The 14,935-nt window shown below is 62.9% G+C and overlaps 2 protein-coding genes across 4 annotated transcripts; both read left to right on the top strand.

The window, feature by feature from the left end:
* Positions 1–184: 184 nt before the first annotated feature.
* Positions 185–9,400, top strand: IK (IK cytokine). The gene is made up of 20 exons (XM_062002497.1): positions 185–260; positions 730–796; positions 935–1,027; positions 1,503–1,562; positions 2,035–2,202; positions 2,300–2,414; positions 2,606–2,676; positions 2,789–2,835; positions 3,138–3,301; positions 3,378–3,486; positions 5,123–5,162; positions 5,543–5,702; positions 5,995–6,013; positions 6,451–6,531; positions 6,759–6,837; positions 7,282–7,339; positions 7,714–7,802; positions 8,068–8,176; positions 8,865–8,899; positions 9,176–9,400. The coding sequence occupies exons 1-20, from the start codon at positions 245–247 to the stop codon at positions 9,201–9,203; spliced, it is 1,608 nt and encodes a 535-aa protein (XP_061858481.1). The 5' UTR covers positions 185–244; the 3' UTR covers positions 9,204–9,400.
* Positions 9,401–9,859: 459 nt separating this feature from the next.
* WDR55 (WD repeat domain 55) lies at positions 9,860–13,211 on the top strand. 3 transcript variants are annotated; one of them, XM_062002502.1, is made up of 8 exons: positions 9,860–9,899; positions 10,608–10,750; positions 10,847–10,947; positions 11,045–11,112; positions 11,256–11,401; positions 11,493–11,592; positions 12,587–12,756; positions 12,857–13,211. In XM_062002502.1, the coding sequence occupies exons 1-8, from the start codon at positions 9,882–9,884 to the stop codon at positions 13,164–13,166; spliced, it is 1,056 nt and encodes a 351-aa protein (XP_061858486.1). In that variant the 5' UTR covers positions 9,860–9,881; the 3' UTR covers positions 13,167–13,211. The 3 variants fall into 3 exon arrangements, with proteins under 3 accessions (XP_061858486.1, XP_061858485.1, XP_061858487.1); XM_062002501.1 differs by having other exon boundaries at positions 11,025–11,112; positions 11,222–11,401; XM_062002503.1 differs by lacking the exon at positions 9,860–9,899 and having other exon boundaries at positions 10,658–10,750; positions 11,222–11,401.
* Positions 13,212–14,935: the final 1,724 nt, after the last annotated feature.

The following is a 14,935-nucleotide window of genomic DNA, read 5'->3' as shown; positions in this document are numbered from 1 at the left end:
CACTGTCGGCCTCCGCCAATCGCAGCGCCCGCACTGCCGGCCTCCGCCAATCACAGCTCCCGCACTGCCGGGCTCCGCCAATCGCAGCTCCCGCACTGCCGGGCTCCGCCAATCGCAGCGCTCGCCGTGCGGCCGCCGGCCAATGGGAGAGCGAGGAAGGGGCGGGCTGTCCGTGCGGCCGCGGGGGGCGCTGGGAAGGGGGAGCGGGGCTGCGCAGGACGGCGGCGACACCGGTAGCGGAACGATGCCCGAACGCGACAGTGAGCGGGGGCTGCGGGACTCCGGGACAGCGCGACATTCGGACACCCCGCGCTGCGTGGCGCCCCGACACCCCGCGGGCCGGCTCTGGGCCGGGGAGTCGCGGCGCTGAGCGAGCGGCCTGCTGCGGGCCCTCCCCCGGGACAGCGCGGGGAGCCTGGGCCTGGGGAGAGGGCGGAGGGAGAGAGGGGAGAGTTCCTGCGGGGAGTGAGGAGCCGCTCCGGGGGACACAGCGGGCTGGGGGCCGGGGGGCGGCGTTACGCGGGGCAGGGCTGCGGGGACGGGGCACCCCAGGACCTCCTGGGCTACCCCCGGCAGGGCTCGGGCTCGCTCGGCCCCGCGGGAGCTGCTGACAGCAGGAGCCCCCCGGGCCGGGGCCCTGGCGGGGCGTCCGCGGGTGCGAGCAGCCGGCGGGGGGGCTGAAGCCGAAGCCGTGCAACACTGAGCTCCTTCTCTCTCCCCTGTGCCCAGATGAGCCGTTTTCCAACCCCTTGGCCCCCGACGGCCACGATGTGGACGACTCGCACTCCTTCCACCAGTGAGGCCATTGCCCTGCCCCGGGCTGGGGGTGACCCGTGTGGCACAGCCACAGGGTCCCTCCCTGGGATGTGCTGAGCCCTCTCATGTCCCGGGGGGCTCCCGGGGGTGCTGGTGTCTGACCCCTCTCCCTGTGCAGGTCCAAGCTGACCAATGAAGACTTCAGGAAACTGCTGATGACCCCGCGGGCTGCGCCGACCTCTGCGCCACCCTCCAAATCTCGCCACCATGAGTAAGTGTGGCCCTGCTGCACCGGGCTGGGAGCCAGGCCTGACTGCAGACCCTCTGGGCTCCCTCCCTGCCCCTCTCCTTCCCCTGCACGCTGCAGGGCAGTCCCTAATGGGGCTGGGGCTGTGATTCTGTGTGATGTGTGGGAAGAGGGGCTCAGTGCTGCTGTCAGGAGCAGGGCAGCTCTTGCTTTGTCCAGCAGGCTGTTCTTGTTCTATAAAAATTTTCCTCTCCTCTCCTCTCCTCTCCTCTCCTCTCCTCTCCTCTCCTCTCCTCTCCTCTCCTCTCCTCTCCCTGCTTAGGGAGTGGAGCTGGGGAGAAGTGGGACAGCCCTGTTCCCATCTCCCTGCCCTAGGGGGTCTGCAAGCCTGGTCTTGATGGAGTTAAAAGTCTTTTCCAACTCATATGTTTGGGTTCTGTGGTGCTACTGGTGTCTGTGGCTCTGCACACTCCACAGCTGCTTTCTCACCCTTGTCCAGGATGCCCCGGGAGTACAATGAGGATGAAGACCCAGCAGCTCGCAGAAGGAAGAAGAAAAGGTAAGTGGGGAAGGTGATGCATCAGGGCTGCTGCTCACACATCCCTTCCCTCCTCTAGAGACACAGCTTCTGAGCCCTTGGACCGCCAAGGAGGACCCTGAGCAGCCTGGACTGTCTGGGGGCTTTGGAGCCAAGCAGGGTGGACTGTGGCTGCTCTGGGCACAGATGTGGGAGGGGAGCAGCAGGATGGGCTGAAGGTTCAACTCTGGGAGAGGTGCTGTGGGCACCTGGCAGAGCAGGGCAGGGAGGAAGGTGCCCTTTGGGGACACCTCTGAGCAGCAGGGCCACACTTGGCCCCTTCCCCTGGGCAGCCTCAGCTCCTCCTGGGCAGCACCTGCACCTCCTGCTGCCCTCGGCGTGTGACGCATCCTGGGGGGCTCAGGGGCAGCCTGGGGAGGGGTTGGGAGCAGAACAGGCAGGTGTGGGCCCTGGGGGACTGGTGCCACTGCCACGTTGCTGCTTCCCCACGCAGTTACTACGCCAAGCTGCGGCAGCAGGAGATCGAGCGCGAGAGGGAACTGGCCGAGAAGTACCGGGACCGAGCCAAGGAGAGGAGAGATGGGGTCAACAAGGACTACGAGGAGACAGAGCTCATCAGCACCACTGCCAACTACAGGGCTGTGGGGCCCACGGCCGAGGCGTACGTCCCCCTCACTCAGCCCCTCAGCCTCACCCCCGGCCTGCCTTTGCCTCTCCCTACCCCAGGACTGGCCCCTCACCTCTCCTTGGTCCCACAGGGATAAATCTGCTGCGGAGAAGAGGAGGCAGCTCATCCAGGAGTCCAAGTTCTTGGGTGGTGACATGGAGCACACTCACTTGGTGAAAGGCCTGGACTTTGCGCTGCTGCAGAAGGTGAGGGCGGGCAGGGAACGGGGCAGAGGGCAGCAGCTGCCACTCACGGGGGCTTCACCCTGGCAGCCTGTGTTCTGCTTGCTAGGGGAGCTTTCCCAGGGCTGGGGGGCTGGTGGGACTGGGCTGTGCTGGTTCTGGTGGGCAGCAGGGATGAGGATTGTCTGCCACATGTGGCTTTACTCTGTGTCCAGGTACGGGCTGAGATCGCCAGCAAGGAGAAGGAGGAGGAGGAAATGATGGAGAAGCCCCAGAAAGAAACCAAGTGAGTGGCTGAGGCTTTGACACTGCTGAGTGCAGCTCCCTCCTGGGCAGGAGGGTGCAGAGGAGGCCTGTGCTCAGAGTCCCACTGCTGTTTGCTTTCCATTCCTGTCTAGGAAAGATGAAGATCCGGAGAACAAGATTGAATTCAAGACCCGTTTGGGTGAGACTGTGCAGGATGGGGCTGTTCCCAGCCTGTGCTGGGTGGGAGAGACCCAGGAGGCTGAGGGGAGGGAGGGAGGGAGAGAGGGAAAACCTTCAGTTGCTGGAGAGGGGGAGGTGGAGGCACCCTGGGGCTGAGAGCTGGTGGCAGCGTGTCTCTGGGGAGGAGGTTCTGGTGTGTCGACCCAACTCACCACACTCCCCTCTGAGCCTTCCCCCTGCTCTCCTCCAGCAGCTGCCCCACACGGAGCCTGCCCCCTGCTCTCCCCAAGCAGCTGCCCCACACGTCTCCTTCCCCTGCAGGGCGCAACATCTACCGCATCCTGTTCAAGAGCAAGAGCTACGAGCGGAATGAGCTGTTCCTGCCGGGCCGCATGGCCTACGTGGTGGACCTAGACGACGAGTATGCTGACACCGACATCCCCACCACGCTGATCCGCAGCAAGGCCGACTGCCCCACCATGGAGGTACCCCCCGGGGGGGCCCTGCGTGGGGGAGCCCCCCTCAGCGGGCCAAGCACTTCCTCGGGGGCTTCTCTTGCAGGCACAGACCACCCTGACCACCAACGACATCGTCATCAGCAAGCTTACACAGATCCTCTCCTACCTCAGGCAGGGCACCCGCAACAAGAAGCTCAAGAAGAAAGACAAAGGTAGGGGCTGAAGGGAAGGGAAGCAGGCAGCAGGACTGGGTGTTGAAGCCTCTCCCCAGAGAAGGAGCTGTGCTTTGGTTTGCTGACTCAGACTGTGCTGCCCTTCAGTGAGACCTGGACAGGTTTGAGAGTTGAGAGGAACCTCCTGAGGGCCAGTGCAGAGTCCTGTAGCTGGGGAGGAACAATCAGCAGCTGGAGAGCAGCTCTGGGACAGGGATGTGGGAGTGCTGGTTGAGAACAAATAAAACCAGCAACAATGTGCTCTTGTGGGCAAGAGGCCAGTGGCAGCCTGGGGGCATCAGTGGGAGTGTGGGCAGCAGGTTGAGGGAGGTTCTGCTCCAAGTCTGCCCTGCTGAGGCTCATCTGGAGTCCTGTGGCCAGTTCTGGGCTCCGCAGTTCAAGAGGGACAGGGAAGTTCTGGAGAGAGGCCAGTGCAGGGCCACCAAGATGCTGAGGGGATGGAGCATGTGTGTGAGGAGGAAAGACTGCGGGCCCTGGGGCTGTTAAGCCTGGGGAAGAGAAGCCTGAGCTCAGGGGCACCTCAGCAACACCCGTAGGTACCTAAAGGGTATGTGTCAGGAGGCTGGGGCCAGTCTTTGTTGTGTGGTGGCCAGTACCAGGACAAGGGGTAACAGGCACAGGAGGGAACACAACAAGTTCCTCTGGCACAGGAGGAGAAGCTCCTTTGGTGCTGAGGTGAGGGAGCCCTGGCCCAGGCTGCCCAGGGAGGGTGTGGAGGCTCCTTCTCAAGAGGTTTCCAAAACCCACCTGGACACGTTCCTGTGCCCCCTGAGTGAGGGGAACCAGCTTTAGCAGGGGCTGGGGCTGCAGCAGCTCTGCAGGGCCCTTCCAGCCCTCACCATCAGAGATCCTATGGCAGCAGTTCTGTAGCAATGTACCTGAAGGAAAACGGACATGTGTCCCACCCAGACTTTGGTTGTATGAGACTGTCGGCTGCATGAGGCTCAGAGGCCTCAGGCTTTGGCTGTATCAGTGAGCAATGGGCCTAAAGAACAGTCAAGGACGAGTTGCTTACTAGAATGTAGATAGGAAGGCAGCTGTGTGTGAGAAAGAAACTGTGTGAGCTTAGAATAAAAATTGGATAAAGAAGTAATTAGGTAAAGGAATACAGAAACTGCTGCTGTCAAGATGTGGTCATAGTTAAGCTTAACTAAGCACATTTTGCTGTTAGGCATAAGAACAGACTGAGCTGTCCAATCATAATAGATCACATCATGTACTTAGAAAAGAGTAACACATAATGTGACTGACTGCTGAAATAAACAGCCTCTGCACTGATCACATTGATCTGATGTGCAGCCCGTGAGTCCCGTCCTGCGAGCTCTCCCTGCACAGTTCCCTGTATCTCCAGATGCCCTGGGGCTGGGGCACCCCAGGGACTGGCCATTGAGAAGTTCCAGCTTCCAGGGTGCTTCCTGCTGTTCTGCCCTTCCTGACTGAGGCCCAGTTCGGTGGGGAGGTGGCCCCTGTTGTGGAGGGACAAAGTGGCTTCTTGAGGTGACTGGCTGGGATGTGGCAGAGGAAGTCAGGACATCCTGCTGGGGCTGGAACCAGCCTGGGGAGAGAGAGACTATGCATGAGTGATGTGCCTCTCACTGCTGCTGTGTCCTTGCAGGGAAGCTGGATGAGAAGAAGCCCCCTGAAGCTGACATGAAGTAAGTGGCTCCCTGCCCACAGGCTGTGGGGTCACAGCTCTCTACCTTAAGGAATGTCTCTGGCTCACCGTGTCCAGGGAGGGATGGGTTTGGTGCCTCTGGAGCTTCTGTCTCTTTGGATCTGTGGTTTGTAGGACAAGTTCTGCATTTGGTTTCAGGCTTGAGGCAGGCAAGGGCTCTCTGTGGTCCTGGACCACCAGAAGCGGGTCCAGGGAGCAGAAATGCAGCCACAGCCCTGACAGACATTGTCATTCCCCACGGGCATCTGTCGCCCTTGTTGTCGGTGCTGTGTGCTCCTTTATCAGGTTGCAGTTCCAAGGGAGGGGGTTGTGGCCCCTTCTCTTGCAGCACCCCTAACTGCAGGCTCTTCCCCACTCCAGCATCTTTGAAGACATTGGGGATTATGTTCCTTCCACTGCAAAGCTGCCCCGGGAGAAGGAGCGGGAGAGGTACCGCGAGCGCGAGAGGGACCGGGAGCGTGAGCGTGAGGAGGAGAAGAAGAGGCACAGCTACTTTGAGAAGCCCAAGGCTGACGATGAGGTGAGGCCCTGCTCCTGAAGCCCCACCTCTGCAGCTCTGGGGTCAGCTGGGTGGCTGTGGGAGGCATCTCTGGTTGTGCTCTACCTGTGCCAGGGGTGGTGAGCCCGCAGGGCTGGTGGGTGGCTGGGTGCTTGTCCCTTGCTGCAGCGAGGCAGGCAGCACTGGCACGAACCAGCAACTCTGTGTGCTTGCCCCTGAGAGCCTTAAAGTGGAGCTGCAGGTCATGCAGCACTGTCACTTGCCTGCTGCCAGCCCCCTCTGCTGACACCCTGTCTCTCCCTCTTCTTTGCAGCCCACAGACATCGACAAAGGTACGCTGGCTGCTGTGGGTGCTGGAGCAAGGCCATGGTGGGTGGCAGGTCCCAGAGCTGCTTGGCTGGCCTGGGCTGGCCCCTGCCCCCCCAGGACTGCTGTGATGGAGGGAGTTGCCACCTGGGTGGGTTTTGGGGTGAAGAGCCCAGGGACTGCTCCTGCCTTCAGTATGGGTACAAATCCCTCCCTGGCACAGAGCAGCTGCAGCAGCCTGCTGCTGGCTGCAAGCTGGGGAGGGTTCAGGGGCTCCTGGGGACAGCCTGCCCCTGTGTGTGCTCACACAGGTTTGCTGCTCACTCTCTCCTGCCTCGGGTGAAGCCTGTCATGTGACCCACCCCAAAGATGGGTGGTACAGGAGGGGCTCTGCCCACTCTCACCTGCATTGTGGTGAGTTTATCCTCCCCAAATCTCTGCCTGCTGCTCTCTCTCACCCCAGGGCCTGGCTCAGCCAAGGAGCTCATTAAGTCCATCAATGAGAAGTTTGCTGGAGCTGCAGGCTGGGAAGGAGCAGAGCCATATCCTTCAGCCTGGTTGTCCTCTCTCACCTGGGATGGCTCTTCCTCCTGCAGCAGGGACCTGCTGCCCAAACCCTTCTGCTAAAGCTGAGCTCTGCAGCTCTGGGGTCACCTGGGTGGCTTTGGGGGGTGTCTCTGGTCATGCTCTGCCTGTGCTGGGGTTGAGCTCTTGGTGAGCCTGCAGGGCTGGTGGGATACACTGTGGTGCTTTCCTTGACTGTTGGCACATTGAAGAAGCCAGAGGACAAGAAGCAGCTGGGAGACTTCTTTGGCATGTCCAACAGCTACGCCGAGTGCTACCCTGCCACGTAAGGGAGCAGCAGGAGGCTGGGGGTGTGAGCAGGGTGGGTGAGGGGCTGCTCTGCTCAGCAGCAAGAACCTGCATATCAGCCCTGCTGCTTGTTGGGATGAGCAGGGCCTGGCTTTGGCTGGGCTGTTAAAATACTCCCCGAGTCCCTGGTTCTGGCAGCTGTGGCCCTTGCTTAGGGCTCTCTGCTGTCAGTGGCTGCCTGGAGTGAGCTGCCCCTGGGAGCCAGGAGCCTGCTGGGTTCCCTGGCACTGCATGTGCTGGTGAGCTCTGGCCCAGAGCAGTACACATCCTGCAGTCAGCCCTGGGGGAGTGTCCACCTCCAGTGCTGTTGTGGGAGCCCCAGGGCTGGCAGTGCAGGGGCTCCCTGGGCCAGGACCTGAGTGCCACAGGTCTGAGGCCACAGGAGGTGGCTCCCAGCATCATTCTTTGCTGTCCTTCACAGGATGGATGATATGGCTGTGGACAGTGATGAAGAGGTGGACTACAGCAAAATGGATCAGGTCTGCTGTGGCCAGCTTTTGGGACCAGGCAGGGAGTTGGGCACTGGGGCAGGCTGAGAGGGGCCCAGGAGAGCTCAGGCCCGAGCAGGGGGGTGGCATGTCCTGGGGCTCAGCACTCAGTGTCCTGTGGGGTTTGATCTGCTGGGTCTGGCCAGGATCTGTTGTGCCAGGCTGGTGACTCTAGCACTGAACCAAGAGGTGTTGGGGAGGTGTGTTAGTCTCTCTCAACTCCCTCTTCCACCACATCCCCCGTCTGGGGCTGCTCAGGGAGGGGATGGCAGAGCTAAGGCCATGCTGGGGGCACAAGGCCATGGAGTGGGGTGAGTGGGGTGCTGAGGTCTCTCCTGGGTGCTCAGAGTCCTTCTTTCACACAGGGTAACAAGAAAGGGCCTCTGGGCCGCTGGGACTTCGACACACAGGAGGAGTACAGTGAATACATGAACAACAAAGAGGCTCTGCCCAAGTGAGTGCAGCCCTTGTGAAAGGCTGAGTAAGGAGCTGGGAGGGGGAAGGAGCCACGCTGGCCAAACCTGGGGCCTGGGAAGCTCAGAGCAAGAAAGGGGTTCCTTGGTGAGGACCTGAGGAGATGCTGTGAGTCCTGGGCCTGGGGGCTTGGTGTCACTCTTAAGGACTCCTGGCTCTTGGGGCCTGAGTCAGCTCTGGGCTCGTGGCTGGGGCAGGCTGAGGGTCCCCTGTGAGTGCTGAACCCTCCGCTGCCCCCTCCCCAGGGCAGCCTTCCAGTATGGCATCAAGATGTCTGAGGGACGCAAAACCCGTCGCTTCAAGGAGACCAACGACAAAGCAGAGCTGGACCGGCAGTGGAAGAAAATCAGCGCGGTGAGTGCCCAGCCCTGGGCATCAGGGGTGGGCCCTGATCTGCCAGGGGTGCCCAGCAGAGACCCCACAGGCCCTGCCCTGGCTGCCCAGGTCACAGCTCTTCCCTCCAGCCCCCATCCTGGCAGCCAGTGCTGCTTGGACTGTGTGCGGTGGGACTGGCTGTCTGCAACCTGCATGTGCTCCTTGTGGGAGCATCACAAACAGCTGGGGCTGCAGGACATGCAGTGGCAGCTGCAGCTGCCTGTGGAGCAGTTACCCCAGGAGCGGGCCCACGTGGGGGCTTTTTGCTCTGGGCTCTGCAGTAGATGGAAGTGTCCAAAAGCATCAGCTCAGAGCCCCCTGAAGGGCCTGGGACAGGGCAAGGGATGTGCAAGAGCTCCCTGTTTTCCAACCAGCAGAGCTGGGGCTTGTCCTGGCAGTGTGAGCTGGCTGGGAGCACCCCAAAGGCACAGGCTGGGCTTGGGGCAGGGGAGAAGAAATCATCTTTGGTGGCCAAAATGGAGCAAACAGGGAACAGGCCAAACTCCTCCAGCCTTATGGCAGGTTGTGGACAAGTTGAGCTCCCCCCAGCTTGGCTTGGCCTGTGTATGGCTCTCCCTGGGTGGATCTTGGCCCCTCCAGCCCCTCTGCTACAGCTGTGGGCAGCTGCAAACTCTGAGGGTCATGAGACCTTGTGCTTTCTCTGCAGATCATCGAGAAGAGGAAGAAGCTGGAGGCTGATGGGTTAGTAATGGTATCTCTATCCATGGCAGGGCTGCAAGGACAGTGACTTTGGGGTGCACCACAAGGCTCCCCTAGGTGCTGAGCAGGCCCTGGGGCCTGTCTGGGCTCTCCCTTGACTGGACCCTTCTGCCCCCTCCCTCTGTGTGTCCTGAGGAGCTGCTGGCCCCATCCTTTTTGTGGAGTGCAGCTGTAGCCCCTCAGGGCCAAGCCTTGGAACAGAGGGGGATGGAGCTCTGCCCTGCATCCTTACCCCCCCTGCCCCTCTGTCTCTTCCAGGGTTGAAGTGAAACGTCCCAAGTACTGATGCCTCCAATGCCTGCTCCTCCAGCTCCTCCAGCCCAGCCCTGGGAGCTGCTGTCTTCCCTGAGCGTGTGGCTCTGCTCTGCTCTCCTCATCCCCCCACCATCCTCTGCCAGGCTGTGTGGCCTTGTGCTGGGGGCTGTCCTCTGGCAGCCTGTGCTGTGTATATGTTGTAGCTGTAATAAAAGCCCCCGCAACTTTGGTGAATGTCTGCATGTAGAGGGAGGGAGAGACACAGCAAGCCTGGGCTGGGCTCAGAGCAGCAGCAGGGCTGCCAGGGCTCCTCCTCAGTCTGCTGGGGCCAGCCTGGTTCTTGTGGGATAAAATCAGCTTATGGGGGGGTGGAAATAATCCCCTGTTGTGCCTGGAGGTGGGGTGAGGAAAGGGGGGGCCCTGCTGTGGGTCTGGAAGCAGAGCACTCACCATGGCTGTGTGGGGGGCATGGGCACAGCGCTTGTCGCTGAGCAGCGGCAGGATGGATGCCAGGGGCCAGCAGGGAGCTGCAGTAGCCCGTCTGGGCAGAGCTGGGCCCTCGCTGGCGATGGGGGGCGATGGGGGGGGGGGCGGGTGCGGGGCGGCGCCGGAGCGAGCGGCCGCCGCGCCACGTGGGGGCGCCCTCGCGACGACGGGGCGGGGTTATGCAAATGAGGGTGCGGGGGCACGCCGGCGCGCGCCGGCCGCCATGGCGGAGCCCGGGGAGGTGAGCGCGTGCCCGGGCTGAGCGCGTGCCCGCTCCCACCGCCCCCCCAGCCCAGCCCCCCCCATCCCCCCATCCCATAACCTCCCCAGCCCATCCCCCCAATCTCATCCCAGCACCCCCATCCCGTCCCCCCATCCCATAACCTCCCCAGCCCATCCCCCCCCCAATCTCATCCCAGCCCCCACATCCCATCCTATCCCCCCATCCCATAACCTCCCCAGCCCATCCCCCCAATCTCATCCCAGCACCCCCATCCCGTCCCCCCATCCCATCCCCCCATCCCGTCCCCCCATCCCATCCCCCCATCCCGTCCCCCCATCCCATCCCCCCATCCCATAACCTCCCAAGCCCATCCCCCCGAACCCGTCCTCCCATCCCATAACCTCCCCAGCCCATCCCCCCAATCTCATCCCAGCACCCCCAACCCGTCCCCCCCAACCCGTCCCCCCCATCCCAGCCCCCCCATCCCATAACCTCCCCAGCCCTTCCCCCCAATCTCATCCCAGCACCCCCATCCAGTCCCCCCCATCCCAGTCCCCTCATCCCGTCCCCCCCATCCCATCCCATCCCATCCCGTCCCTTCCATCCCAGCCCCCCCATCCCTTAACCTCCCCAGCCCATCCCCCCCCAATCTCATCCCAGCCCCCCATCCCTCCATCCCATCCCGGCCCGGCCCCACCGCTGCCTCCCCTTCCCCTTCCTTCCCAGGGCTGCGCGGAGCCCGAGGTGCGGGAGCCGCGGCTGCGGGACACCCCCGAGGACATCTGCTTCGAGGCCACGGCCAACGCCATCGCCCTGCACCCGGAGCGGCCCCTGCTGGCGGCGGGGGACGTGGACGGCGATGTGTACCTGTGAGTGGGGCCGGGAGCGGGGCTGGGGCTCGGCGGGGCGCGGGACGGGGCCGGTTCCCCCCACGGGCCGCCCTGAGCCCGGCGCCGTCCCCGCAGGTACTCGTACTCGTGCACCGAGGGCGAGAACCGGCAGCTCTGGTCCTCGGGGCATCACCTCAAGTCGTGCCGGGACGTGGCGTTCTCCCAGGATGGGCAGAGTGAGTGCGGGGGTGCGGCGGGTGGCATCGGGGCACGGCGCGGGGCACAGGGCTGGCGTGTTAACGGGGCTCTGCAGAGCTTCTCACGGTGTCCAAGGACAAGGCTGTGCACGTCCTGACGGTGGAGGAGGGACGGCTGGAAACCCGCATCCCCAAGGCCCACGGGTAGGGCAGCGACCGCCGGCGCCACGGCCCCTTCCCGCCCCCCCGAGCCGCTTGCTCGTGGCCTGATCCGTGACGGTGCTGGTGTGTGGCGCTGGGGGCGTCCCTGCAGCTCCCCTCTCAACTGCCTGCTGCCCATCGACCAGCACACCCTGGCCACGGGCGACGACGGCGGCACGCTCAAGCTGTGGGACCTGCGCAAGGGCAGCGCGGTGCTGGAGGCGCGGCAGCACGAGGAGTTCATCAGCGCCATGGCCGTGGACGCACACGGCAAGATCCTGCTGAGCGCCAGGTACCGGGGCTGCCCCGCGCCAGGGCCGGGCTCCACAGCCCACACAGGACCCTCAGCACCTGCCCCTTCCCCTTCCTTCCACCCCCTGCAGCGGTGACGGCACCCTGGGCGTCTTCAATGTGAGGAGACGGCGCTTCGAGCTGCTCTCAGAGCCGCAGAACGGGGACTTGACGTCTGTGGTGCTGCTCAAGGTGGGCACTGGGTTCCGTGGATGCCTCTCCATGCCCTGGGGCTCTTGTCCATGCTGTGCATCCCTCTCCATGCCCTGAGGTTCCTGTCTGAGCCCTGTGTATCCCTCTCCATGCCCTGAGGTTCCTCTCTGAGCCCTGTGCATCCCTCTCCATGCCCTGAGGTTCCTGTCCAGCCCTGTGCATCCCTCTCCATGCCCTGGGGTTCTTGTCCATGCCCTGTGTATCCCTCTCCATCCCCTGAGGTTGCTCTCTGAGCCCTGTGTATCCCTCTCTGTGCCCTGGTGTTCCTGTCTGAGCCCTGTACATCCCTCTCCATGCCCTGGGATTCTTGTCCATGCCCTGTGCATCCCTCTCCATGCCGTGGGGTTCTTGTCCAGCCCTGTGCATCCCATTCTGTGCCCTGGGGTTCCTCTCTGAGCCCTGTGTATCCCTCTCCATGCCCTGGGGTTCTTGTCCAGCCCTGTGCATCCCTCTCCATGCCCTGGGGTTCTTGTCCATGCCCTGTGCATCCCTCTCTGTGCCCTGGTGTTCCTGTCTGAGCCCTGTACATCCCTCTCCATGCCCTGGGATTCTTGTCCATGCCCTGGGATTCTTGTCCATGCCCTGTGCATCCCTCTCCATGCCGTGGGGTTCTTGTCCAGCCCTGTGCATCCCATTCTGTGCCCTGGGGTTCCTCTCTGAGCCCTGTGTATCCCTCTCCATGCCCTGGGGTTCCTGTCCAGCCCTGTGCATCCCTCTCCATGCCCTGGGGTTCTTGTCCATGCCCTGTGCATCCCTCTCTGTGCCCTGGGGTTCTTGTCCAGCCCTGTGTATCCCTCTCCATGCCCTGGGGTTCTTGTCCAGCCCTGTGCATCCCTCACTGTGCCCTGGGGTTCCTGTCTGAGCCCTGTGCATCCCTCTCCATGCCCTGGGATTCTTGTCCAGCCCTGTACATTCTTCTCCATGCCCCGGGTTCTCGTCCAGCCTCTGCCTCAACCCCCTCTGTCTCACCCAGAGAGGGAAGAAGGTGGCGTGTGGCTCCAGTGAAGGCACCATCTACCTCTTCAACTGGGACGGCTTCGGGGCCGCCAGCGACCGCTTTGCGCTGCGGGCCGAGTCGGTGGACTGCATGGTGCCCGTCACCGACAGCATCGTGTGCGTGGGCTCGCTGGACGGCGTCATCAGGTCAGGGCAGGGCAGGGCAGGGGGGTGGCAGGGACGGAGCAGCCCCTGGCTGGGCAGGAGCTGCCGGGAGGAGGCTCCAAGCACCCCATCCCCTCGGCAGGGCCGTGAACGTGCTGCCCAGCCGCGTGCTGGGCTGCGTGGGGCAGCACCCGGCAGAGCCCATCGAGCGCCTGGCGCTGGCCCCGGGCGGGCAGCTGCTGGCCAGCTGCGCCCACGACCAGAAGGTGAAGTTCTGGGACGTGTCGGCGCTGGGGACCATGGTGGTGGACGACTACCGCAAGAAGAAGAAGAAGGGCGGCCCGCTGCGGGCCCTCAGTGCCAAGGCGGCCGCCAGCTGCCAGGAGTTCTTTGCCGACCTGAGGGATGAGGCCAAGGCGGCTGCGGGCAGCGACGGTGACAGCAGCGACTGAGGGGCCCCGGCACTGAGGGGGCTCCTGGGCTCGGAGGGGGGCACTGGGGGGATGGCCTGTGCCTGAGGCTCCCTGATAGGGGGGAGGTCTGGGGATGGGAGGATGTGGGTGAGGGTCTCTGGGGGGTTTTGAGGGGTCATGGCTGAGGGTTCTGCGTGAAACATTTAGGGGGGTCATGGCTGACGGTTCTGGGTGGGTTTAGGGGTCATGGCTCTATGTGGAAGGGTTTAGAGGGTCATGGCTGAGGGTTCTGGGTGGGTTTAGGGGTCATGGCTCTGTGTGGAAACGCTTAGGGGGGTCATGGCTGAGCGTTCTGTGTGGAAGAGTTTGAGGGGGACATGATGGAGGAGTTTGGGAAAGGCATGGCTAGGGGTCTCTGGGGGAGGTGTTTGGAGGGTTCATGGCTGAGGGGTTCAGGGAGGTTCATGGCTGAGGGTCCCTCATGGGTGAGTCTGAGATCTGGGGCTCCTGGTTGCAGGGTCATTTTTGATTGGAAGTGGGGGGTTACATGGGACCCTGGGGAGCTGGGTGTGGGCAAATGGGTCCATCCCTCTGCCTCGCCCCCCTGGCTGCAGGTGTGCCAATCAGCCTTTGTTAATTAACTCAGAGGTCAGCTCCATGACAATAAACCCAGTGCCTTTCAGTTCCCAGTGCCTTGTGCTGATGGCTGAGCTCACTGCTGGGCACCCCCAGGCCCCTCTGGGACCTGCCTGCAGGGCGCTGGGGATGGGACAGGGGTGAGGGCAGAGCACCCTGAGCCCATCAGCATGTGGAGGTGGCAGGAGAGCAGTGAGTGACTCACATCTATCCCTGGCAGCTGACAGCAGCACAGCCCAGGAAAGGGGTCCTGGGGGTCCAGGGAGCCACCCAGCACCATTTCACACCCCTCACATCCTGCTGTGGTCCTGGGGGTAGGCAAGGCAGGAGGTGGGGGGGAGGCAATATGGGACCCTGGAGTGCCTGGTGGGGGCAAACGGGCCCTTCCCTTTCCTGAGAGCCTGCCTGACCCCTCCCTGCCTGCAGCTGTGCCAATTAGCCTCTGTTAATTAGAGCAGGGTCAGCTCGATCCTCTGGGCATCTCCAAAAGGATTAAGGGTGGCACTTGGCTGCTGTCAGAGGGAGCTGGAGGGTCCAGGTGCGAGTCAGAAGGTGTTGGCACTGCTCTGGGGGCTGGGATCAGCCATTTGGGGTGTAACAAAGGGACTCAGAGCCCCTCAGGCCACATCCCAAAGCCCCTCGGGACACCTACACAAGGCACCAGCCCAAAGGCTTGAGCACTGAATGGCAAATGGGGAACACCTGAGAGACCCTGGAGTGCCACCAAGAGGCACCTGAAGCCCCTTAAGCACACCTGAGGCCACTGAGGGCTAAAAGCAAGGCCCAGGGGGCTGTGCAGGAGGGATGAGCTGAGCCCTGTGCTGGAAGGCACCCAGCTCTGTCCTGAAACACCCTCAGCACTCACCAAACCCCGCTTTTAGACCCTGTGGGCACACTGAGGCACTTGACACCCCAGAGCAGAGCACAGAAACTGCTGTGATGTGCCCAGGAGCACCCAAAGGTAAAGATCAGTGAGGGCGTCACAAAGAGGGGCCTGGGGGAACCCCACGTCTCCTGAGCTGAGGCACAAAATCCCTGCTGAGGAGCCACAAAGCTCAGGGGCCATGGACTGCTGCTGCCCAGAGGCCAACTCTGCTTCTGTGGGGCTGCAGCTGGGAGGTACAGGGGAGCTGAGGCAGGAGCATGGGGCCAGGCTTTGTTCTGTAGTGCCC

The sequence above is a fragment of the Colius striatus genome, chromosome 9, assembly GCF_028858725.1.
Source record: "Colius striatus isolate bColStr4 chromosome 9, bColStr4.1.hap1, whole genome shotgun sequence".
Lineage (NCBI taxonomy): Eukaryota > Metazoa > Chordata > Aves > Coliiformes > Coliidae > Colius > Colius striatus.
Note: the sequence above shows the minus strand (reverse complement) of the source record. Positions and strands in the feature narration are given on the sequence as shown.

Excerpts from the sequence above, each read along its gene's own strand:
- IK (XM_062002497.1), top strand. Across the intron at positions 2,203-2,299 it reads GTGGGGCCCACGGCCGAGGC|GGATAAATCTGCTGCGGAGA; the intron begins GTACGTCCCCCT and ends TTGGTCCCACAG. Across the intron at positions 2,415-2,605 it reads ACTTTGCGCTGCTGCAGAAG|GTACGGGCTGAGATCGCCAG; the intron begins GTGAGGGCGGGC and ends CTCTGTGTCCAG.
- WDR55 (XM_062002501.1), top strand. Across the intron at positions 10,751-10,846 it reads GTGGACGGCGATGTGTACCT|GTACTCGTACTCGTGCACCG; the intron begins GTGAGTGGGGCC and ends CCGTCCCCGCAG. Across the intron at positions 12,757-12,856 it reads TCGCTGGACGGCGTCATCAG|GGCCGTGAACGTGCTGCCCA; the intron begins GTCAGGGCAGGG and ends TCCCCTCGGCAG.